This window comes from Mus pahari, chromosome 6, assembly GCF_900095145.1.
Source record: "Mus pahari chromosome 6, PAHARI_EIJ_v1.1, whole genome shotgun sequence".
Taxonomy (NCBI): domain Eukaryota; kingdom Metazoa; phylum Chordata; class Mammalia; order Rodentia; family Muridae; genus Mus; species Mus pahari.
The window spans coordinates 66,573,025-66,597,525 of NC_034595.1; the positions used below are offsets into that span (position 1 = coordinate 66,573,025).

At 41.9% G+C, this 24,501-nt stretch overlaps 1 protein-coding gene, 1 long non-coding RNA gene and 1 pseudogene across 3 annotated transcripts; 2 read left to right on the forward strand and 1 right to left on the reverse strand.

The window, feature by feature from the left end:
* Positions 1 to 1,517: 1,517 nt before the first annotated feature.
* On the forward strand, positions 1,518 to 22,834 carry LOC110322861. The gene is made up of 3 exons (XR_002380607.1): positions 1,518 to 1,724; positions 21,127 to 21,211; positions 21,854 to 22,834. It is a non-coding gene; the product is annotated as an uncharacterized LOC110322861 (long non-coding RNA).
* Positions 7,070 to 7,615, forward strand: LOC110322860 (annotated as a pseudogene).
* On the reverse strand, positions 11,736 to 22,042 carry LOC110322859 (cytochrome P450 4A14). 2 transcript variants are annotated; one of them, XM_021199726.2, is made up of 12 exons: positions 21,848 to 22,042; positions 20,818 to 20,950; positions 20,055 to 20,099; positions 19,462 to 19,589; positions 17,752 to 17,876; positions 17,225 to 17,379; positions 16,720 to 16,826; positions 16,446 to 16,636; positions 16,225 to 16,358; positions 15,104 to 15,168; positions 14,910 to 14,986; positions 11,736 to 12,849 (listed from the first exon to the last, which is right to left on the reverse strand). In XM_021199726.2, exons 1-12 carry the CDS (start codon positions 22,040 to 22,042, stop codon positions 12,681 to 12,683), a joined length of 1,524 nt encoding a protein of 507 aa, XP_021055385.1. In that variant the 3' UTR covers positions 11,736 to 12,680. The 2 variants fall into 2 exon arrangements, with proteins under 2 accessions (XP_021055385.1, XP_021055384.1); XM_021199725.2 differs by having other exon boundaries at positions 12,571 to 12,849; positions 21,830 to 22,042.
* Positions 22,835 to 24,501: the final 1,667 nt, after the last annotated feature.

Consider the following 24,501-nt stretch of genomic DNA (forward strand, 5'->3'; position numbering starts at 1 on the left):
CCAATTTGTGCTCTCTATACATTCTTGGGTGTGTGGTCTGTCAATGGGGTATGGTCAATTTATCATAGGCGACACTCTCACTTCCCAGCAGCTATCAATTGTCAACATCTCCTCAGCTAGGGATGGGACTTCATGTCTACCCCCACTTTTCATGCTAGGATTTGGTCTGACTTGAGCTTATACAGGACTTGTGCATACTGTCCAGTCACTGAGTTCATATGTGCACCTGTCCTGTTGTGTTCAAAGGACATCATTTTCTGCATCTCTGCATTTTACAGTCTTTCCTCCTCACCTCCCACAGTGATCTCAGAGACATGGAAGAAGGGGATATCATATAGATGTACCATTTAGAGCAGAGCATTCTGCACTCTCTGATTCTCTGAATCTTGAGTGTTGTGGATCTTTAATTGTCATCTACTGCAAATAGAAGCTTCTCTGCTAAGCACTGAAAGATGTGTTAATCTACAGGTTGAACAATAACTCATTAGGAGTCATTTTAATATGATGCCTAGTTGGCAAAGTAATAATAGGTAGTTCTCTACTAGTCTTTTATAATCATAATTTCTTTATTCAAACAACAATAGTGGCAGATATGGGTTTTATATTATGGAGCTGAACTTAAATTTAAACATAAATAGGTTGGTTACTCCCATGATACTTGTGTCACTATTGAAGCAATGGGTATCTCACCAGACCAGTCATTATTGTAGCTCACAAGACTCACAGCTAGGTAAGACTGTCTATTACTTTTATCCTCTGGTTCATGTTTAGAACTTTCTAGCACTATGAAGGCTAGCCAGAAATAATAATGCTTTAGGGTGAATTCCAGCTTGAAATATCCATGTTTGGGGACTCAAGTATGTGATATCTTCAACTATAGGGTCTTACCATCAAATTCTAGAAGGTAATGTAATGTTTCAGGATGTCTGGGACCTCACTGGCCAACAAATACATAAGAGGTAAGCTATCTTGGCTCTGGGATTTTTATTTGTTAGACTGTGGTATTGGTGGGAGTGTTGTTCTTTCATTATTGGGTGATATGGAAACTTCTAGTTTCTTTGAGAAGTTAGTTATATCAAATGATGGTTTGCTGGGGCACAGAGGTGAAAGGATGTCTTGCTAGGGCAGACATGGGAAAGAATGTTTTCCTGAAGCAGACACAGGTGAAATGATGTTTTGACACAGGAAACACATGAAAGGATCCATGACGGAGTATAAATAGACAGTGAAAGACAAGCACTGAGCATTGGTGTGGTTTGCTCCACATCACTATTCTTCGCTAAAGACAGCCATGTATTGGTTCAACTTGCATACCGTTGTTGAGTTCAACTTGTGGTAATGCTGCCATTGAGGGAAACTTGCCCAAAAAGTGCTCATGAGGTTCCTGTGGCAGCTTGCTGCTTCTTAAGCCTTGCCTTAGGCTCATTGGTGAGCCTGGCTGTTTCTTCAGAAATCAGCTAGAGCTGCCTGGTGTCTGCTTGTTGAAAGGACTAAACTCTAGGTGCTGCTTCATGCCTGGTGTCTGCCTGTTTAGAGGACTGGTCTGTAGCTGCTGAATTGTATTTGGTGTTTTCTATCAGACTAAATTGCTACCAAAGAAGATCGAGCTCACCCACAAGGAACTATTGCTGAATAGGTCTACTTCCCCCATATCCTAATAACTTTTCTCTTCCATTACCTCTGCTGGCTGGTGGGCTAGAGGAGAGATTGAACCCTTATTGAAAGTAGGTTAAAAAAATTATACCTACAATAGGATAATTCCATTGTGACTTTTCCTATAGATGTGTGTGTATGTGTGTGTTCTACAGTAGTAGAGAGATTTCCATATGACTTTTTTGAAATGTTTTGTTATTTATTCCTTCCTGTATCCTCTCCTTTTCCCTGCCCTTCCATTGCACTTAAATTTAACCCTTCTTGCTCCATTACCCCCCCCTTAAATCCTTTATACCCCTACTTTCTCCCTTTCCTTGAAATTCTCCCATGGCACCTTACTAACTTATTGACCTCTATGGGTATCCCAAATATATTTCTTAGTTTCTGTTAAAATACAGGAAGTTCCCAAACAGTTTTGTTAAGCCAGCTATTGGGTAAGTTTGCCACACCAGGGAACTATCCACGACTTGATGAGAAAGGATGCTCAGCTGCCTCGAGTTATTCCCTACTTCTCTGACCCTTGAGTGTTGCTTGGTGAACTGGTGAAGGAAAGGGGATTTTCAGATCTTAACTTAGTCTTATTTGTTTTGAATATTTTAGTGGCTCAGTTTTGTGATTTGGACTTTGAGGAGGGGATGGTCACAAGGGTTCCGAGGTGGACGTGAGAAGGCTGGAAAGTGAATTTGATCAGATGCATTATGTGAAATATCTACATAATCAATAAAAATATTATGTTATAAAAAGGTAAAGAACAGGAGATATAAAAATTAACACAGAGGATAAGGCTGGGAGTAAAGGTGAATTGTTATATTCCATTTGCACAATATTTTTAAAGAAACAAATGTCAATTCTTAAAAGGTTCACAGCAGTTCACGTAAAAATGACCGTTTTTCCATCTAAACTAGCATAATGATTTTCAAGCCAAATGATTATAATTATGTACCAATTACACAGCAATAAACACAAACACATTTTAAGCATGTTTAAGTGTGTAGTATGATGTAAGAGGGAAACTATTCTACAGCAATTCAGTACCCTTCTGGCCCTAGTGTTCAATAAAATGAATGCCAAAGAGCAACACTGTATATCACACAAGTTATCTAACATTAATCATTTACAAGGTGAAAAATGTATTTTGGACATGAAGTATTTTAAGGTCGGAATGATGGCTATGTTTGGTAGACTCAAAATTTTCCAACACTTCTGTTAACTAGCTGAGCTACTTGAGTTAGGAGACTTGGGTGTGGCTCCAACACTGACCAGCCACTAGGGGGCACTGTCATCCTTGAGATAGCTAGACCCAGAAAATTTCATGTGAATTTGCAGCAGGCTGTCTTGGAAAAGAACAGATCTCAAGGTCCCAAAAGATAGGATGCCAGTTGCCAGACTGACTTCTACCAGTGGGGACAGATGTGGCAGCTGAGATGGGATCAGCCTGCTTGGGTGGGAGGCTGGAGATTGTTGCAGGTTCCATGGGTCTTGATGCTTATTCTATCTAAATTTTCAGGTCTGTTTGAGATAGAATGCACGCACGCATACACACAAACACACAGCAAGATTTCTTTGCTCCACACTTTTCTGGCTTGCATTGTGCTCCCTGGATGCTCTTAATTTTGTTGCTGTTGTTGTTGTTGTTGTTGTTGTTGTTGCTATTGTTGACTTTCACAGAGTCTCATCTATATATAGGCACAGAGACTCTTCTAGATTTTAAAGGCTTAGGCCTTTAACTTAGGCTACCCTTGCCCCCAGCTGATCTAATTCTTCCAACATCTCACCAAGTGACCTGGTCTACCTCTCTGCTCATGTTCACTCCCATCCACCTCTGTGTCTGCTGGCTCAATCCTCTTGTGCCTGATTCTTCCCACTGAGCCCATCTCTGCCCAGGCATCCTGTGTTTCCTCTCCTGACTCAGCCATTGGTCATCAGATCTTTTTAAAAATAAACAGAAGGTGATGGGGATATCTATTTACAAAATACTGAGGCAGGTGATGATTCGTTAAAAGTAACAATACCGAAGTCTAGACAGTATTCATCTCTCTGCCAGTACAGAAATAAACATTTGAATATTAGGAAGACAACCTTTACACAGTGCACAAAAAGATTCCCACGCTTTTTTTTTTTTTTACTTTGTGGTTGCTATAATATAGACAGGCTAATGAAAAAGAGCATTCTAAGGCCATCTCCCTCCAACTTTGTTTTCTTTGTATTTTTTTTGTGTTTTGTGTTTGCTATTCTCTCAACTGCAAGGATTTAAATATAAGTTACATGTGGTAAATTTCACAGAGGCTCTCCTGTGCCATGCAGCCCAACTGGTAGCCCTCTCTAAATGGGAAATTCACCTTGTGAACTGTCACGTTTGCTTTCTAGCTAGATTGAGAAGCATAATAGGGATGGATACATTATGAATTTGCAGGAGGTGGAGGCATCAGAAAGAACGTTTAAGACAAAAGCAGAAGCTTAACACACAGAGAGGCCAAGATATTCCCTAGCTCATATAATTATTAGAAGCTACCTTAAGCTTCCCAGACACATGAGGCTCAATATATACTACCCTGGTGGTCTTTTGTAGGGATAAAATCTTATGTAGTGTGTGGAAGCATCACCTGTCAATAAAAAGTTGATGGCCCTTAGCGAAAGGCAGAAAGTAGAAGGTGGGAAATAGAGAGATGGGAACTCTGATAGTCAGAGATGGGGAACTTTCACCATGTACTTGGAGGAGACAGATGGAACTGAGAAGAGGTAAATAGCCATGTGGCAGAAAGAGACTGGAATAAATAAATGGGTGGTATAAGTTATGAGCTAGTCAGGGAACAACCCAAAGCTTGTGGCCTAGGCATTTATTCATAAATAATTAAGTCTCAGAATCATTATTCTGGGAACAAAGATGGCAGGTAGGAAAGCTCATGGCTGCAGTCTTTATTTGTTTTGGATGGCAGGTCCTACACAAACAGGCTATGATTCACCTGGAAAATGCAGAATCTATTGAGATCAAAGGGTATTAAGATCATGTGGAATCACGTAGATAAGACAGAACCCAAGGAGCTGAAGTGGTTTGCAGCCCCATAGGAGGAACAGCAATATGAACCAACCGGTACCCTCAGAGCTCCCAGGGACTAAACCACCAGCCAAAGAGTACATATGGAGGGACTCAAGGCTCCAGCTGCATATGTAGCAGAGGATGGCCTTGTGGGACATCAATGAGAGGAGAGGCCCTTGGTTTTGTGAGGGCTCTATGCCCCAGAGTACGCCAATGCCAGGACAAGGAAGCAGGAGTGGGTGGGTTGGTGAGCAGGGGGAGAGGGGATGAGATGGGGGGGGGTGTTCAGAGGGGTAATGAGGAAAGGGGATAAAATTTGAAATGTAAATAAAGAAAATCTAATAAAAATAAATAAATAAAATATGTATTAAAAATTAAAAAAGAACATAGTAGGCTCTCCTTCTTACAGTTGCTAATGAGGAAGTCAGACAGAGAATTCAAGTCTCCATTAATAAGAGTAACTGTTCCAAAAAGTTTCTTCTTTTCTATTGCCACTAATGAGGTTAAAAAAAAGATAAAGTGAGTTCCAGAGGATGCTCTTGGGACAGGGACTGGTACAAAGGGAACATTGGAGGTGTTCCAATATACTCCTTTTCTCTTATAAAGAGGCAACAAAGCACCCTCAGATCCTATCAGTTTGACCCAGACTTTAAAAAAGAACATGTGTGATGTATTTCTTTACTTGAGTCTTGCCTAAAGTTAGACTAAAGGATAAAAAAGTGACCGCTAGTGGGAAATACAAATCATAATATCATAATATCCTCTTATTTGGCCTTTTGGTAGAAGGGAACACACTCGCTTGTTAAACTTTCCAGGTGGCCTGGCTCCACTTATAGACACACTAATGTGGATATAGGCTTCCAAACAGTTGGTTCTCATCCTCAAATGTAGCCAGGGTAGATCTCAAGTTAAATACTTAAGTAAAGATATATACTTTTCTTAGTTTGATCTCCCTTGATCATGAGTACTGCACCATGACATTATAAAGTTTAAAGACACAAAGTTTAAAGAGGATAACCCTTCAAAATCAAGTGTCTGTATCCGATAGAGCTCTAATGGGGGAACTGGTTTCAGTCTATTGTCAATCCTATTTCCAATACATGGCCCAGCAGATAAGATACACCTGGATGAGGTTACAAAGAGGACAAATGCTTTGGGTCCAGCCTATCATCATGGGATTCAACACAAACCTATCCAGTATACACCACTGGGTACCTTCTCGGTCTCTGATCTTTTAGGAAAAAATAACTATTTGATATCTCCCTCTGTATCATAGAGGAGCAAATGCCTTCTGCAGATACATTATGTTGATGAGTTGTCACAAACTGTTTGAATTTACCAAGAAATTGTCTCTGAAGAGGGGATTTGGCCTTCCTAGTTCAAATTCATATGCATTTGTCTCAAAGCATCCTCAAAAGCCTGCCAAAATTAGATGAAAAGTCCTTAGTGCTGAAAACAGTGTGCTTTGGCCACAGACTATGGAAAAATAAGGCTGTGGTTGAGCTGGAATCTCTCTCACTTCTGGTTGATTTTCATAGTCTTGGAATGAATCAGAGGATGCTGGGAAAGAAGTATCACCACACTGACATCTGACACTTTGGGAAGAATGAAGTCCCAACTGAGGAGACCACTACTGTTGTTTTGCACTTGTCAAATCGTCTTGTAATATTTGCACCTATCCCCATAGGTTACTGCTATTGTCAGATTCTATGTAAGGTAACTTTTTTTCCTGTAATAGGAAGTATAGCCTCAAGCACCTGAGACTAAATGTTGCTAGAGTAATGTGGCCTAATAATCAGTCATGAGTGAGAGAGAAGGAATTAAATATCTATATTACACTCTCTTAGGCTCAGAAAATTGAGCAATAATGAAAGGAAAAAAATTAAGAGCCAGAGGAAAGAGTAGCATATTTGGATACTTATTTCTCCTGAATGGAAATACTTCATTGTGGTGGTTGAGATATGCTTGACCCAGGAAGTGGCACTCTGAGGAGGTATGGTCTTGTTAGAGTAGCTGTGACCTTGTTGGACAAAGTGTGTCATTGTGGGAGTGGGCTTTGAGACCCTCCAGATAGCCACTTGGGAGCCAATTTGCTCCTGGCTTCCTATGGATGACGATGTAGAACTCTCTCCTGCCTACCTAGAAGCCCCTTTCTGCTATGATAATAATGGACTGAACCTCTAAACTTGTAAGATAGCCCCAATTAAATGTTATCTCTTATAAGAGTTGCTTTGGTCATGTGTCTTTTCATAGCAATGGAAACCCTAAGACATTCTTTATAGCATAAAAATAAAGACAACATAAAAGTTCCATGATGCTTCTGTCGCCATCAAGACGAGTGACCACCGACAGCATTCGTGAAGAAGTAGGAAAACTGCTATGGGAAGTCCTGCTGCCACTTCTGTGAGACTGCCCAGGCCCAAGAAAGAGCCACAGATGCTCATCATCCCCAAGAATGTGTCCAAGGAGCAGAAGCTCAAGCTAGAGCAGCTGATGAAGAACCCAGACAAAGCAGTTCCAGTTCCAGAGAAAATGAATGAATGGGCTCCTCGAGCTCCTTCAGAATTTGTCCGAGATGTCATGGGTTCCAGTTCTGGGGCTGGCAGTGGAGAGTTCCACATGTATTGGCACCTATGGCTGAGAGAGTACCAGTGGCAGGACTACATGGATGCCATGGCTGAGAAGCAAAAACTGGATGCAGAGTTTCAGAAGAGACTAGAAAAGAATAGAATTGCTGCAGAGGAGCAGACTACAAAGCACTGGAGAAAAGCTCCAGAGAAGTTACTGGCAAAGAAGATGAAACTTGAACAGAAGAAACAGAAGGAAAACCCCAGTCAGTTCCAGGAACAGCATGCCAGCAGCTCTGAAGAGGCATCTGAAACAGGGGAGGAAGAAGAGGAGCCCAGCGTTGTCATGATGGGGTGATGAGGAGTTTCAGCAGTCGTGAGCCCAGCTCATTCTGTGACCAGTCTCAAAAGAGAAAGGGCTGTGTGTGACCATCTGCCAGACTGGCTGTGTTGGGAGAAGGCAGGCACCTTCTGCAGCCCTGCCTGCCTGGGGAGCAGAAGGAGCATATCCTAGACATTTGCAGATTGCCTTCTGTATCCTGCCCTGCTCTTGCTGAAAGGGAGTGAGTGCTTTGCCTTCCCCTGTTTGTAGGAGGCCATGGCCCCTCCCCTGGGCTACCCGAAGCTGCACCTTAAAAGATGGCACCTGTTGGCTATGGAGCTTGTGGTAAACAGGTCCATATTTGGTGGTGATATGTTCCTGCTCTTCTGGTTGGCTGAGGCCATGCGCCTGGTGAAGTGATGTGGCCTGCCGTGATTGGTTGGCGTAAATGATATAAAAGGGCTTGTAGCCCAGGGCTCGGGGGAGAAGATTGTTCAAGGTTCCTGAATAAACTGCTGAGAGAACTGGTGGTTGTGTCTTTCTTGCTGGTCGAGAGGGGATGCAATAAATGGTGGCCCATACGGGGACCCGACTCCCCCACCGAAGAGTTCAGAACTTTCAGCAGTCTGGGTTCTCTGGCAGGGTAAGTCCGAGGTAAGTAGGACTTACAATCCCAGGAGTTTGGGGAAGGACCTCAGGGAAGCATAGAGGTGAAGGATCCCGGAGCAGGGACGAATTTTGAAGGATCCCGGAGCAGGGGCTATTTAATAAGGTTCTCAGATTGAGACTATAAAGTTCCCGGATTGGGACTATAAGGTTCTTGGCACAGAGACAAAGTTAAAAGTAAAGAGAGCAGGAGGAGATTGCTTTAAAAATGAAAGTAAGAACGTTGGTGCAGCTGCTAGCAATTTGGTGTTGGGGTCTCACAGCTCCTTGTTGCCGCCAAGCCTACCTTGCTGTTACACTAATCACTCTCCTTCAAAACACCAGCCCCCTACAGGCGCTGAGACCCACCAGAGAGTTGCTGTGCCTCCACCGCCTACTGAGAGGACCCCCCCCCGGATCTCCCAGAATGCAACATCCTTGGACCGCCTATGCCAACAGACATTCATACCTGCCTTGATCCTTGGACCCGCCTACGATCAGACTGGATCAGACCGCCGCCAGCAACTTCAAAGATTGAGGAGGGGGCTGGGAATTTTTCCATGTTATTTAAACAGAGTTTGGTTATTAAACTTTGAGCCTCGAACAGAAAATCTTGTCCTGGCTCCATTTTCCTCTCGCACATTCCATTTCAGCCAGCCCGCCTCTCAGGATGAACCCAGACCGGATTAAAGTGAGTTTTGTCAGAAACTCACAATTTGGAATTTAATTAAATCTTGCCTGGCGGACAGGAGTGGAGGGTATGCTGCCAAGTTAGAAAAGTTTTCCTGTGGCCAGGCTGGGTATTTTAAAAGAGATTGCTTTCCCAATCGCCCACAGCCAACTACTGCAGCTCCCGTGAGACGTCCAAAATTATGTCCACGGTATAAGGGCTCATGCAGCAGAGGCAGAAGGGTGTGGGCGAGAAGCCAGCAGAAGAGAGGAGAGGCTGGAGAATGGGAGAGTGAGGAGGGAAGTTCGGATGGGTCATCTGACGGTGGGGACCCTGACCCATGTTTGAGCCAACTGCCCTCATTACCACTTAAATCAAAGCAGCTGGCTCAACTCCCTTGTTAAAGCTCAACTCCCTTGTTAACTCTCAGCCAAAAACTGGATTCTTACTGTAGATATTCTGGAGCAATTAGTCTTTGTGTCAGGTGNAAATTGTGCTTCCAAAATACTGCTTTCCATATATTCAAATCATAATGCTAAGTGTAACCTCTGTGCAGTTTCAGAATTTTTCTCGTGCAGCTAATTTGTCCCGCAAAACAGAAACATCCATGTGGAGATTGCCATCGCTCAGCAGTGGTTGAAGATGATCCAGAGGACCTTCAGCTTCCTCAAGGATTGAGGAGGGATGGTCTTCTGGGGAATTTTTGCTGTGTACTATATGCATGTTGTGTGCATGGTGTATATGTCAGTTGCAGTGTGCGCAGGCCCACACTTCTGCCATGGTGGTGCAGGCCTTTGCTGCCATGGAGGTGGGACATTCACCTCAGATTTGGCTTGCTGCCATAAAGAAATAGCTTTGCCACTTTTCAATCTTTCCATGGGATGTCAGGCTAAGCACTGCACAGGGGACAGCTAGTGACCTGTTTGGCATCCTCTGGAAGGCATGTCTAATTGCTTGAGGGTTAAGTGTCCAAGTGTCCTTCCCCCAGAAAAATGACACGGGAGCTGACCAAGGCCTCCCTGGGTGGTGAGCCCAGAGGAAGGCTTTGTGTAAGTCCCCTATGTTTGCATATGGGGAATTAGACCTCTACCTTCACCCATGTAGCTTGCTTGCAATACAAGAGAAAAGGGGGATATCTAGGAGGCCACGGCCCCTCCCCTGGGCTACCCAAAGCGGCACCTTAAAAGATGGCACCTGTTGGCTATCGAGCTTGTGGTAAACAGGTCCATATTTGGTGGTGATATGTTCCCGCTTTTCTGGTTGGCTGAGGCCGCATGCCTGGTGAAGTGATGTGACCTGCCACAATTGGTTAGCGTAAATGATATAAAAGGGCTTGAAGCCTGGGGCTCGGGGGAGAAGATGGTTCAAGGTTCCTGAATAAACTGAGAAGAACTGGTGGTTGTGTCTTTCTTGCTGGTCGAGAGGGGATGCAACACCTGTTGCCTTCTGCTTGAACAACAGTGAGCTCTGGTCTGGTTTCTGTGAAGGGAATATTTTTTTAGTAAAGAGCAGAAAACCTACAAACAAACAAAAACAAAAAATGTTCCATGAAGCTCCTGAAACTTCCAGTGGGTCACAAGGGCCTTCCCCAAGACTGTACAAGCTGGAACTAGATGTTTAGGTATGGCTCCCATAGACTTATGTGTTCAGACAGGTTTACGGAGGCCAGGGAGTGGAATGTGGTGGTTTGTATTTGTTTGGCCCAGGGAATGGCACTATTAGGACGAAGAAGAAACAGACCAAGTGACCTGCCTAAAAGTTAAGTTCCAAAGCTACAGCTTTTATTAGTCATCACCCAATTGGGGTAGACTTTTTGGTGATGCAGCTGACTTTGGTTCACCCATGCCCAGTAAGTCATCCCTCAATATATTTTTGGTAAGTAATCCCAATAAACTCACTGCTTTGCTGAGCTGAGCATGACTGAAATCCTTTCTGACTGTTGTCAGTGCCCTATCCAATGTGAAAAGTTGCTTGTGCAAGTCATTGTCAGAAAAGACAGACAATAATCAGAGTCAAACTATTTGACAAATGTTGTTATTGCTTTGTTTGTTTATATTTTCTTGATTTCAGTCCTGGGTTTGATTATTTCTTTCCATCAACAAATCTACTCTTTTGGGGCATTATTTTTCTTTTTGTTCTAATGCTTTCATGTGTGCTGTTAAGTGACTAATATGAGATTTCACCAATATTTTTATGTAGGTACTCAGTAGTATAAACTTGCCTCTTACAACCGCCTTCATTACATCCCATTGTATTTTTATTTTCATTCAATTATAAAATGTTTTTATATTTCTTCTTGATTCTGTCTTGACCCATTTTTCTTTCAGTAGTGCATTGTTTGGTTTCCATGAGTTTTAGGCTTTCTGGTTATTGTTGTTGTTGCTGCTGTTGTTGTTGTTGTTGTTGTTGTTTTCCTTTTGGTTCTATTGTTGATACACAGCTTTAATCTATGGTGATCAGATAGGGTACAAAGTGTAGCTTTTAACTGTTTTGTCTGTTGAGACTTGCTGTGTGTGTGAGTGTGTGGTTAATTGGGGGAATGTTCTATGAGGTACTGAGATAAAGGGCCAGTCTTTTGTGTTTGGGTGAGATGTTCTCAAAAATATATGTTAAGTATGTTTGGTTTATGACATAATTAAGTCCAGAACTTTAGCTTAGTTTTTGTCTGGATGACCTATCTATTGGTGAGAGTGGGGTGCTGAAGTCATTTATTTTCACTATGTGAGGGTCAATATGGCTTTTAGCTGTAGTGACATATAAGCTTGGATGCCCTGGTGTTTTATGCATGGATGGCAAACACCCTTCTTTATAGTTTATACCATTGTCACAAAAGATTCCACATCCATGTCATGTGATTTTAACAGGAATTCTCCAAATCAGTAAAGTGAATAATCAGAGTACTCTAAATAAATAAGACCAGGTTAAAATCAGAAAACTACTTAGCTTCACAAAACACCAAACTGCATTTCTACACAACCAGCCCAGGAGTCAAAAGCAGAGAACAACCTCTCAGGAGCTGAGAATTCTCCCACATTCTAACAGTGGGGACCAGATGGCAACATGCTTCCCTGACTCGCCAAAACTGCTCTGGCTCCCCGAAGTTCATGCTGAGTAGTTTTCCTGTGTCTTAAATGAAAAAGGGAAACAGAAATTGATGAAGTAAAATGGATTTCTTTACAGTTTTGCCCAAAGTAGCAAAACCACTCATTTCTCTCTACCTTTCTGTATCAGTATTATTACTTCACAGAAAAGATGAGGCATGTGCCAGAAAGCAGGCAAACATTAATTTTAACCATGAGACAGACAGAAATATCTAAAAAATCTCTTATTTTGAGTCAAGTTCCTTCCTCTGGCTGGTACCAGATTTTAGTGTTAATTCTCTCTCAGCATGTAATTTCTAAGAACATTTTAATTCAAGATGTCCGTTATCCCAAGAGTCTAATAACTGAAGGGAGAGAAAGGTACAAGTGTCTCCCTCTAAAATATATCTTTCTCTGTCAGTGCAATGGTTATGAGGGGTGAACAGGCTGGAGGACAGGCTGCTGGCTGCGGGTTCAGTGGCTGGTCAGAGTTAAAGCCAGATGGGAAACAGGTATATGCACAAGTTGGGAAGGCGTCTAGAGGAAAAGCTACAGAAATGAGGGCAGAAAGATGAGATGATGGGACACATTGCAGAGAGCAGAAGGATGGAAATCAAAGAGAAAGCAAAGTATGTGTAGATAAGCCAGAGACAAACGCAGGTATTGCAGGCCGCAGACCTCTGGAGCTGTCCTGACTCCATCAGAATTATCTTAGCTTCTTGAGACACAGGTGGATCCCATTCTTGGACTTCAACACAAGTCTTGCAATGGGGACTGGGATCCTGGTGGGATCTGGCAGCAATTCAAAGCGGAGCAGGGTCAGGGCCACAGCCACCTTCAGCTCGTTCATTGCGAACTGTTTCCCAATGCAGTTCCTGAACCAAGCAGAGACACATAAAGAGAGATGTGGCCTGAGACCTGTTCTGAGTACAGCGAGTATTGTTTCTTTAGTCTCAGTCCTGAGGGGCATCGAGGTTCCCCATGATGGTATCAGCCTAATAGTTTTCTTTACAGGCCACACACCTAAATTATTCCCTTGCTTTGAGACCACATTCCTTATAGGTCACACGACTACCTCAATCCCTTATCTTTGTGCATAGGCTCCTGACCAATGATAAATTATTGTGCTCCTCTAGGATTCTCTCTCTGACCTTAGTCCTATTCTTGGGTGTACAGAATGTCATTTGAAGAGTGCCAGCTCTATGGTCATAGAGTCCAAGGGCATGAGTTACTTAATAAAGCAATCACTAGTTAGCTGATTCTCTCCACTAACAGTTTCTGGATCTCCACTGTGAATATTTCTATTTAGAGCAATATGAGGAGGGGTAGGTCTCCATCCTGGGGATTATCATCTATGTGTAAAAATGGATTGATCTAGAATGAGAGTAGAAGCTTGGGGTGAATTCATCTGATTGGGGAGCCTCAAGCTGTTCCCCCATCTTCCTCCCACTCAGCTTTCAGGCTCCAATCCCTCATTTTCCCCCAGACTACCACCATCTGTACCCATCTACTCATATTACAGAAAAGTCCTTATTTGCATTTTCAATTTTTTATCTTGGTCTTTTGTCCTCCACAGCCACTCTTTCCAGGTTCTTCCTCCTATGCTCATCAGGTAGAACAGATGCTCCAGTCATACCCATTCCTAGTGTAGATTTGTTGTGTCATCACTTCTTATCTGTATAACTCCACTTCCTATTTCAGCTCATATTGCTGAAGTTGCCAAAGATGCTTCTCTTCACCCTCACTACCACACCCAAAGGAACAAACTAAGACTCAGACAGCTAGCTCTCTCTCCTCTGCTGGTATTCTTCCCCTCCTCGATGCTAAGGTAGCCTGGATGCTTTACTCAAGGGCCCACCACACTTCAGGTTGTAGGACAGCAAGGGATGTGTAACTTTTCATAAGCTGTCAGTGAGGGACACATAAGTATAAGGCAGAAAGAAGGGATGGTGGCTGCATCAAGAATAGGTGTCTCACTGCATTCTCTTCTGGTCTTGTTGCTAAGCTGGGCTCAGAAGCCTACACTTCTGCATTCCTGTCTCAGCAAGGAGCATGGCAGAAAAATACATTTTCAAAATACTTTTTCATTTGAATTAGGTGAGTTAAATTCTAAAAATAAAACAATATGCATAGAGGAGAAGGATATTTAAACTAGGAACTTAGCTACCTGCAACTCTCCCATCCTCCAATGGCTGCAGTATTCTTTTAACTGGTTAGGATTCTTAACCTCATGGTTAGACAGATCAGCTCTGTCATATGTCTTCTAGTGAAATGCCAAGTAGGAAGCCTGTTCTGTGGGAGCTGATTCAGTGCTTTAAGCTTCATAGAATTAGAATGTGTCATGATAGCCCTGGTGTCCAACATACAGCAAGCTGTGAATTCTTACATATATGACTTTAACAGAGGAGCCCACACAATTTTTAGAATTTGAAATATATCATATTATAATACTTAATATGTTTATTACATGTATATTTATATACACATATATTTTAAAGATTTATAGAAGCATCCAACTGTTCTGTTAATAAAAAAAACTTGTGAGGCTATAATGAGAATTTTGAGGAAGAAAAATTTATCCTTTAAGACTTTTGAAAACTAAATTTTCTTGGCTTAATTTTCATAAGAATATAATTCTGAAATATGAAATTCAGAATTTGTTAAAATACCAAAATATTCTAATTTTTATATGGATGCTTCAGTGGCCACAGGACAAACAATTAAAAAAATTTCTGTGTTATACTGAATTGCTGCTGTCTTTCCTTTTGGCACAAAACACATATACATGATACAATCCTCCCCCCCCACACACACACACACAGACCAACAGAAATACATGCAAGTAGACCACATAGGGACATAAGTGATCAGAAATATAAAATATTAATATGTTCCAACCCTCCATCCTTTCCCTTCAACACTTTCCCACCATTACCTTGATCCTCCTGAGAATGGCAGATAAGCATGGCTATGGTGAGAAGAATCTGGTGCAAATCTAGAGGGGTCAAACACCTGCAGAGAGAGCACAGGGCCAGGATGGATGGCGTCAAGCCCATTTCCAATGCAAAGGGTACAGAATGGTTACAGTTGCAAGGGAGTGACTCTCCTGTCTTCTCCAGACTTTCATACCTTTGGGTTTGGCCAGAAACTTGGGTTATGATGAAGGCCGTAAATGGAAATTGTGGCTGTGATACCTGTTGTGGGAGGGGAGAAGACGGGGAGCGAAACATAATTAAGCCGAAGAAATAGGGCTCTAGACCCATACCCGATGGCATATACAATGGCCTGTGTATAAAGAGTCACCACGTAGAGCTAATGATCCTCTTGGGGATAGGGAGTTTAGTGAAGTATACATTAGAAAACCATAAGCCTGGTGATAACAGACAGCATTAAAGAATAGGTTATATGGTGCTTCTAGTAAGTGCAATGACAGCACGTAGTCATCAAACATCTTACACCCACCATTGAGGAACATACACTAGGTAACAAGATGCAATTCCCCTTCCAACACCCCCAAAAGGCACTGTTTTATACCCAGTTTCACACAAAATACTAAATTCTCAGTGAAGCTCATTATCTTTCTTATGTTTCCACTGTTTGGATGTGGCAGAGACAGGATCATATCCAAGGATGTGTTTGCTAACATGTGTTTTCCAATGATGACAAGGGACTCAGAGCTTAGCAGCTCCCCTCTTTCATCACCTCAGTTGCCTGAGAAACTGGGAGACTTTTCACCCATGGATAGGATTCCTGTATCCTTTTCATTTGCCTTTACTCATAATCAAAACCTTTCCACTACAAGACTGGCGTCCTTCTTTTTCAACCCTGAGTGTATTACGTGACTGCAATTTCAAGGCTGAGAATGACATTTTTTAATTGAATATTTTCTTTATTTACATTTCAAATGCTATCCCCTTTCCTGGTGTCCCCTAGAAGCCCCCTATCCCATCCTCCCTCCCCCTGCTTCTATGAGGGTGTTCCTTCACCCACCCACCTACTCCCACTTCTCTACCCTCAATTCCCCTAACCTGGGGCATCTATTGAGCCTTCATAGGACCAAGGACCTCTCCTCCCATCCTCTGTGTACTCCTTTGTGGATGGCTTAGTCCCTGGGAGCTAGAATGTGGCATTTCTTCCAGGAGGCTTCCTCGGTCTCAACTTTACAATCTCATCTCAACTTTAAAGTAAGGATCCAGTTTGCTGGGACAACAGAAACACATGTGAGCATGTAGGTGACTGGATTTTGTTACCTTTGGGTATGGAACGTCCATCTGGGAAGGTGACAGGTGAGCTGAGCTCTCGACTCACAGATACTACTGGTGGATAGAGCCTCAGGGCCTCCTTGATGCACATGGTGGTGTAGGGCATCTGGCCCAGGTGGTCCCTGAAATGAAGCCCATCCCGAAGAGTCACACACAGCTCGGAAGACCAGAAGGTCTCTCCTATAAAAAGACAAGTGAGTGGTTCTCACCATGTGACAGAGGTTCCATCACCCAGAATGCTCTGCACCTCCTCTCTGCATCTCTGTTGGTGCTCAGGGTGGGTGGCCAGAGCATAGAAAATCCAGGAAATTCCACTGGCTGTAGTATCATGACCCTCAAACATGAATGTGTCCACCTCTGCACGCAGGTCCTCATCAGACAAGCTGCTCCTATCCTCCATCTGAATGAATATACAGGTGAGAGAACAGAGTTTTTATCTCATCTGTGCTTATGGGCCGAATCTCAACCCTGTACCCCACTCACTTTGGCAAACAAGAGAATGTCCAAGAAATCCAAGTGCCTCTTCTTTCTGGCCTCCTGCAGCTCTTCCTCATTCTGCAGCTGAGCCTTCCTCATCTTGATCACTCCATCTGTCTCATGATAGCACTTGTCAGACAGAACCCAGAGCTACTGCACTACACATAATCCCTGAACATGTCTTGTGGAACCCTAGATATATGTGCAGGTATGAATTTAGTCATTGTTTGAAGTCTATACAATTTTATATACCTCAAGTCTTGACTCAGGATCATGGGCCACATGTTGAAGGCTGTTGAATATGTCACCAATCTAGTAAAGCTGGTGGTAATTCTTATAATGTACCTTATATGCTAACATTCTAGCTCCCAAAACTTATATCTTAGTAACCTGCATGTGTACCTCAAGCCCTGCAGAGGCTTCTGGTAAACTCACTATGTCTGAGATATATGATCATGTCTTTGGGATGAGCCTAATAAAGGAAGGAAGGCAGGAGGGGAGAAGACAGAACCTGTGTGCTGATGAGCAATCTGGCAGGCACGGTGGGAAAAAAAGCCATCAGAGGACATATCATAGATGATGTTGTACTTATAAAAGGCATTCCTCATACGAAAGAAAGTCAGGTTGTTTAGATCCTCAACAGCCTTAGTATAGGACTTGGAATTCCTGAGGACAGAAGATACAATATACTGGTGATTAGGGTGTCTGACCCAATAATAATAGAGTGGGCTCTCTATAGTCATTCTTTTGACCATGGGGCACACAATACCAAGGCATACACAACTTCAAGATCTTTTGACCATGGAACTTTAGATAATGGATGACCAACTGAGCTTCTACATTTGCTAGAGTTCCACAGTGTTGGTTCTGGTTTGAAATTAAAGTTTGGCCTAGGGCTGGGTGAGAATCTTACATTTTGTAGAAATATGTCTTAGCTGCCCCACTTCCTTCTTACTAAACACTAACAGACTGAACTTAAATCCTAACTTACTAAACAGACTGATAAGACCACAGACCCTACAATGGATCGTCACTCACTCATCCAACTGAACACTGCCCTGGTAGCTGAAAGCACACTTCATAATAGTGTCCAGTGTCATCAATGAGACACAGTGGAAGATCTCCAGAGGGTGGTCCTGGCCATCAAGCTTCTCCCATTTGTCCTGTGGTGAGAACAAGACAATGTGTTTAGACTAATACTTTTCTCTTTATCTATAGATAATCAGTCTTGAGTCCCTCTCTATTAAGTTCACTTGCTTCCAGCAAATTAAAAGCACAAAGCAAATGTTTGTAATCTGATGTCTGCTTCTTCCAAACTCTAACAAAACATCATTTTCTCATGGTGTGCAATTATTGCTTATTTGGTTTTAGAAACAAGTTTAATCTTTCAGTTTATAAATATGATCCCTTTGACTGTTTGAGAGTAAACTAGAAATGAAAATGGATATAAATACAAATATAGAATGGCATAAAATGTATAAAGGAAAAGAAAGGCTGTGGACCCGGGGGAACATGCCTCAAGCATGCTATTGGTTACTTTAATTACATTTCATCTTTCATATGGTTATGCCAGAAAGTAAGGCCTAATATGAGATAATGATTTGTCAGGTGCTACATTCTCTCGAGTAGTGACAAGCGCAACAGGCCCCAAAAAACCTGGGCGCTGTCCTGAGGCGAAAGGTTCACAGAAACTTAGTCTCCTGGAATCGTGGCATCCTGTATAATGAATGCTCCAATGTCCTTGCTTTAGTTGGAAAACAGATCCATGTGCTTTCCCTTAATACATAGTCAAGTTAGATCCTAGGCAGTCAGTCCTTGAGCTGACCCTGGGTTTAGGTAGCTAAGTCACTGCCCTACACAGGAATTTACCATTCTCTAGGAAGAAGGAAGTTTGTGATCTAAAGAGGAACCAGAGTAGATACTTAGAACTATAGATAGCTGAGTTACACCCATACACAAGTATTTACAATGACCTAGGAAGAAGGTGGACTATAGGAACTATGGCAAGGCTACTAAATTTAAGCTGACTTTAGGTGGAGCTGTGTTTTGATCCCAGCTGTTAACATTGAATTCTACCCCAGTTGGTTCCTACCAGTCCTTCCGTGTTCGCATTCCTCTGTTTTGTATAACTTCCCTATTTTCTTCTGTATAAATAGTCTGATGCTCGATTTGACAAATTGCATTCAGATACCACACTCCCTTGTGTCCGTATTTATTTGTCAACCACATTCGCCAAATCCTTGCTCGCCTGCAACCAGAGACCAAGTTCCATGCAGATTGGGGACCCAAGTAAGGTCCGTCTGCAGCAGTTGGCACCTGAACAGGGACTTGAACCCTGGTCTGTCTGCGGCAGTCAGGCAAGGGTGTGAGAATGTGGACCTGGTGTCTACTTTCTCATGAGTCACTTAAGATCACACAGAAAACCTGGGTTCCAAGACATTCTTGTCTTATAACATCTTAAAGCTGCTGCTGTCCAGTCCCACCCAAATCAGGGAGTTTATACTGTGCGGTGTATTGTCTACTGTGGTAAACACTTGGTCCTGTACTTTCCACAGTGCTCTCTGAAGTGTGTGGCTCCATTCTGCTGAGCAGGAGCTGTCCAATTTATGCATTTGTGGGAGACTCACTTTATAGCAATACATGAGTTATTAGTCTATGTGAATGTCTAGAATGTGTTTAAGAGTGGAGTTATTGCAGGTATGCTGTTGAGGAGGTGTAAAAAAATGAGAAAGGGACAGAGCAACTCACTAGCATTGTATTGACAGACTCTGCCATGATGTTGACATAGGGTTTGAGGATGTCATAGTGGAAGGCTGGAGTCAACATCCGCCGATGCTGGAACCACTTCTTCCCATTCAACAGGAGCAAACCATAGCCTGGGTCAGAGACTGATATGTGAATGTGTCTGACAGAAGTGGAATTAAGGGTACCCCTGGAATCATTTGGTTACATTCACTGAGATGAAAAAAGGGAAAATCAAAGTTCAGTAATAGTGAAGTTTTTTTTTTCTTTTAGACAAAGACAGAAAGTGAGATTTCCAGAGTGTCTGATTAATCTGTTGTGACTAAGACAGAAGTGAAATAAGGGATGAAAATGTGTTGGGATCAGGTCAAGAGGGAAATATAAAAATGTCTGGCAATGAGTGTTGGAAGAAATAATATTGCAGAATCCAGGTATCATGCACACTCACACCAGCATTAAAAAGGACTAAGGGTTGATTGGAAGAAGAGAAATAAAGCTTGATTTAGGTCTGGATTGTGATACTTGTGACTAGTTACCTATTGTTCTCCATTAGCCAAAGAGCAGTGAAGAAAACACACTTCTTGTTTTAATATACTTACCAATCCAGGGAGCAAGGAAATGATAAATTCCAGAAGCCTTTGGATCTGAAATGCAAGACAGGTCTTGAGGACCAGATGGGGGATAGTGTTCAAACTGCAAGCTTTCCTTTAGTTTTTCAGAATTTTAAAACTTATTTATTGTTTGCAGTGCACCTACTACAGTGTCTGTGTGGAGTTCAGAAGGTAACTTTGTAGAGTTGGTTCATTCACCCCATTTTCAGTGTGGGTCTTAGGGCTTAAAATTAGGTCATTGGGCTTGGGCAGCAAACTTCTATACCAGTCCATCCATTTCAGCAACCGTATCATTAGTTTTTTCTTGATTTCATGCTGTTGCCTTTTCACTCAAGCTACCTCCCATTCCTTTTTGACTTTGTGTTGCCAGTTAGCTGGACTTAGGAAGGCAAACTTCATTGTACCAGCAGCTGAAAGTCTCTGTCATTATAATGTTTGGGAAATTTGTAAAACATATCAACTCAATATGTTTTAAGAGCAAAAGAAAAATAGGAGAGAGAGAGAGAGAGAGAGAGAGAGAGAGAGAGAGAGAGAGAATGAGAATGAGAATTTAAACCTTGTGCAGCTATTTTAAGTGATGAGAACTATGTAAGTATTTGCTAGCCATATGTTGGTCTCTGGACAGAAAGAATGGTAGGTATTATTTAGACATTGGTGGCTGAAGTGTCACTCTTTTCTAAATTTACACAGACTAGGGTCTTGAATGTTGGGTGGCAGATATGCTACAGCTGTAATGAGTTTGGACTCTCACCTGATCTCCCCAGAACCACCTTGACGTAGTCAGGGTCATAGAGCAGGACTCGTATATTGCTCCCCGAGAGACACTGTAAGCAGGCACTTGGGAATTTCTCTACCCACATAAGAATTTGCTGGAGCTCCTTGTCCTTTGGGAATAGACATCAAAGAAAAGTTGAATTCAGGAAGATGTTCTTTGACATCTAGTACTTCGTGTGGTATGGAAGATTCAGGACCACCACAGGGGCATAACCCTAGCGTGTTCAGGAAAGGGTAGAAAATTGGGTTGGTTTGATGATCTATCTTTTTTTTTTCTTCCATTCAGACCATTGCTGTGTCCCAGGACTAGTCCTGGCCAGATCCTGGAGTCTTATTAGATGAAGCTAAAGCTCCTTAGAGAAGCGACTGAGGTAATAACTTCTGTGTTCTGTAGTAACTCTGAATTTTGCTCTTCTTAAATGTGGCTAGTGTGTGAGCCCTCAGTGAATGCCTCTTCATGCAGACCCTTACCAAATTACATTATACTGAGAGTTAGTAGCACAGTCAGCCAGTCTTACTGCTTACATAGACTTGAGGATGGGAATGGCAAATGAATCCAGCCAGTTTCACCTCCCCATAGAACTTTCTTTATTGTAAGAGGCTTTCTTTCTAGATGGAGTGTTTTACCTCTAGAATGCCCTGTAGTGTAATCAGACATTTCTCTCCAAAATGGGCAGTTTCAATCTCAGAGGAAATTGATATACAACATAGAAATCATCACTTCTACAATTTCTCTCAGAGAACAACCTAGATTAGTTGTGTCTCTGTAGCTGAAATCACATTTTCCCATGCCCTTCTACAGCCTGAGATTTGAGTCTATTGTCATCATGTGTCCTTTTAAAAAAGAAATCATGCTCCACATGACTAAGGCAAGCCCACTCTTAGAAGTAAACCCAGCGTCCTTCAGAAACCACATGCTTATCACTCAGCAGACTGCCCTGTATACTAATGCTAAACTCTCATAGCTTCATCTTTTCAAGCTCTTTCACCCTCTCCCTTCTTCCTACCTTCAGATGGTGCCCCCAAAGCCAGTGGGAAGGCATGCATGGGAAATTCTGGAGGGCCTTGAGCAGCCACTGCCTTCGTAAGTAGAATTGGACTGCCTTGAGCAACACGATAAATAGACTGAGCAGGAAGGCCCCTTGGAAGAACCCAGAGATACCATCCAAGTATCTTGTAGGGCTAAATACAAAAAAAGCCATGGTTAGTTGTTTCTGGATCACTAGTGTCACTAAATGTTTAGAGCATCTGCATTTAAGTCATAAGAAGGTGGACACACCTACTTGTGGGAGGGGGAATGGAAAAAAACAGACAGAGACTGACCTCAGAATCCAAAGTTTATTAATCTGGAATGCCAGCTTTGGTAAACAGTAAAAACAAATCCCTAGTAGCTGACATTGATAACATCTATGTGCACACCCACTCTCATTTCTCTGAACTACTCACAACTATTTATTGAGTACATATTGCATGTTATGTAGTATCCTTGTTGATGAGGTAGAGTCATGGAATAGACATTCACCTGGATATTAAGAAATTCACATTCTAATTTACCAATCATTTAATAGGTGTGGCTGCTTATACTATTTACCTAATTTCAAGGTGAAGTGATGACAATGGTAATTGGCGTGTTCAGATGAATGTAATTGCTTAGAGTTTCTACCCATAGTCATCTTTGCATCTGGACTCCAAATCCAGCTGTTTCTTCCATTTTATCTGAGGCTTGTCACAATCACACTCCAGTTTGATCCAGGATGGATGTGCCAGCAGGTGGGACAGTGCAGTTGCATTCAGATGGCTCAAGACTCAGTCAGCCTCAACACATACGTAGCCTGTTACAGACTCTTTCTGTGCCTTACTATCTTGACTGAGTAGAATAATAATACCTTTCTTTCCTAAATACTTAAATTGCCCATCACCTATTCAGTCATTCATTAATTTAAGACATATTTCTTGAACTCATATTGGGCAAACTCTAAAAAAGAAATCAGTCCAATTATATATATAATGCCTTGCCTGAAAAAAATTTAATATCCACCCAGAACAAATAAAGCAAAAGTTAAAAAAAAAAAAAGAGGTATTGAAGGATTACTAGCCAATCAACTGAAAAGTGCTGAGATGGTTTCCAGCTATCTCATTTATTTATGGATTTTATGGAGAAATTATTTAAGCAGAGAAAGAATGTTTTGGTTGTGAGTCTATCCATTAACATGAAGGTGGATAGCTAGGAAGGTCCTGAGGATCTAGGAAAGGTTGGAGGAGAAAAGAATATGGTCAAAATATATTGCATGAAAAAAATGAAATAAAAAATAAATTTTAAAAATGACAAAATTTTTAGAAAGGAAGAAAAACAAAGAAGTTAAGGGACAGATATAAGCCCTTCTCTGGAATCTTTATCCTCACCTGGTTCATGATTGTCTTCCCTAAGTTAATCCCAGTTGTGAAGACCACAGAGAGGCATACACAAAAGATATTTTAACAAGAATCTCTAGAAAACCAGCCCATTCACTCTGCCAGGAATGTGTGTTTGCCCTTCACTTGGTCCTTCGCCCATCCAAACATTTTCTTTAACACCCCACTACTTCATCTTCCTCTGTGACACAACATGCATAACCCACTACTTTTTCCTTTCTTTCCACAATTCTGAGCTTTTGTCAAAATCAAAGACCAAAAGTTACCTGTAACTATTCACGCTCTATATGTCTGAACTTTAAGCCCACTTTGTGGTCATTTTACAACTTCAAATATTTGTTGGATGAGTAAATGATTGAAAGATCTAGTCATGCTGTGAATATTTGATCTTGTCCCAAGAAATGGAACGGCTCACCTTGTACCCTTTCTCCTTCCCTACTTGGATCCTCTCCCACTCTTCACTTGCAGAGTGGGAGACAGTAGTGGAAAGAGCTTTGGCATCCAAGACTACTGCTGAATTTTAGTTTTGACTGTTTCCTTCTCTGAATCTGAGTTCTATATTTGACCCATATTATGGTAAGCATGAACACAGAGTAGGTAGGTACTTGATCTACTTCCTCCCGTAACTCTCCAAAAGAATGTTGTTTTTTAATAATTGGGGAATGAAACCAGAGACTTACTACTGTTTTTCGCTACAACACATCCTACAGTAGTTCTACCATTTAGTTAAGAGCAGTGGTTGCCCTCCAGGGGACCTATGTTCTATTTCCAGCTCCCATACGGTGGGCGTCTCAGAAGCAACCATGGGTAGCTCCAATTCCATGGGATTTGACACCCTTTCTATCCCTCTGCGGTTACTATACACATGAGGTACATAGACATATATGGAAGTAAAATACCTCGGCACATTAAGTAAAAAAAAAAAAAAATTAATTGGGAGAATCTTCAGGAAAATGATGACTAGAGATCAGTCACTTATTCATTCTAATTTTTAAAAAAAAGAAAAAACATATCTTCAAATAAATTGCTAAACTCTGAGGCACCAAATTTCATAGAAGTAATAATATTAGATTCAGTACCAAAGATTTGCTCCACTAGAATAATAGTGCATGTTTTTTATATTAAATTATTTTTTTATTATTATTTTCTTTATTTTCATTTCAAATGGTATCCCAAAAGTTCCCTATACCCTCCACCCCTGCTCCCCTAACAACCCATTCCTACTACTTGGCCCTGGCCTTCCCCTGTG

Excerpts from the sequence above, each read along its gene's own strand:
- LOC110322859 (XM_021199725.2), bottom strand. The coding sequence starts at position 22,042 with ATGGCTTTTTTTGTATTTAGCCCTACAAGATACTTGGATGGTATCTCT. Across the intron at positions 17,380-17,751 it reads GGCAGTGTTCAGTTGGATGA|GAATTCCAAGTCCTATACTA; the intron begins GTGAGTGACGAT and ends TTCTGTCCTCAG. Across the intron at positions 14,987-15,103 it reads GTTTCTGGCCAAACCCAAAG|GTGTTTGACCCCTCTAGATT; the intron begins GTATGAAAGTCT and ends CTCTCTCTGCAG.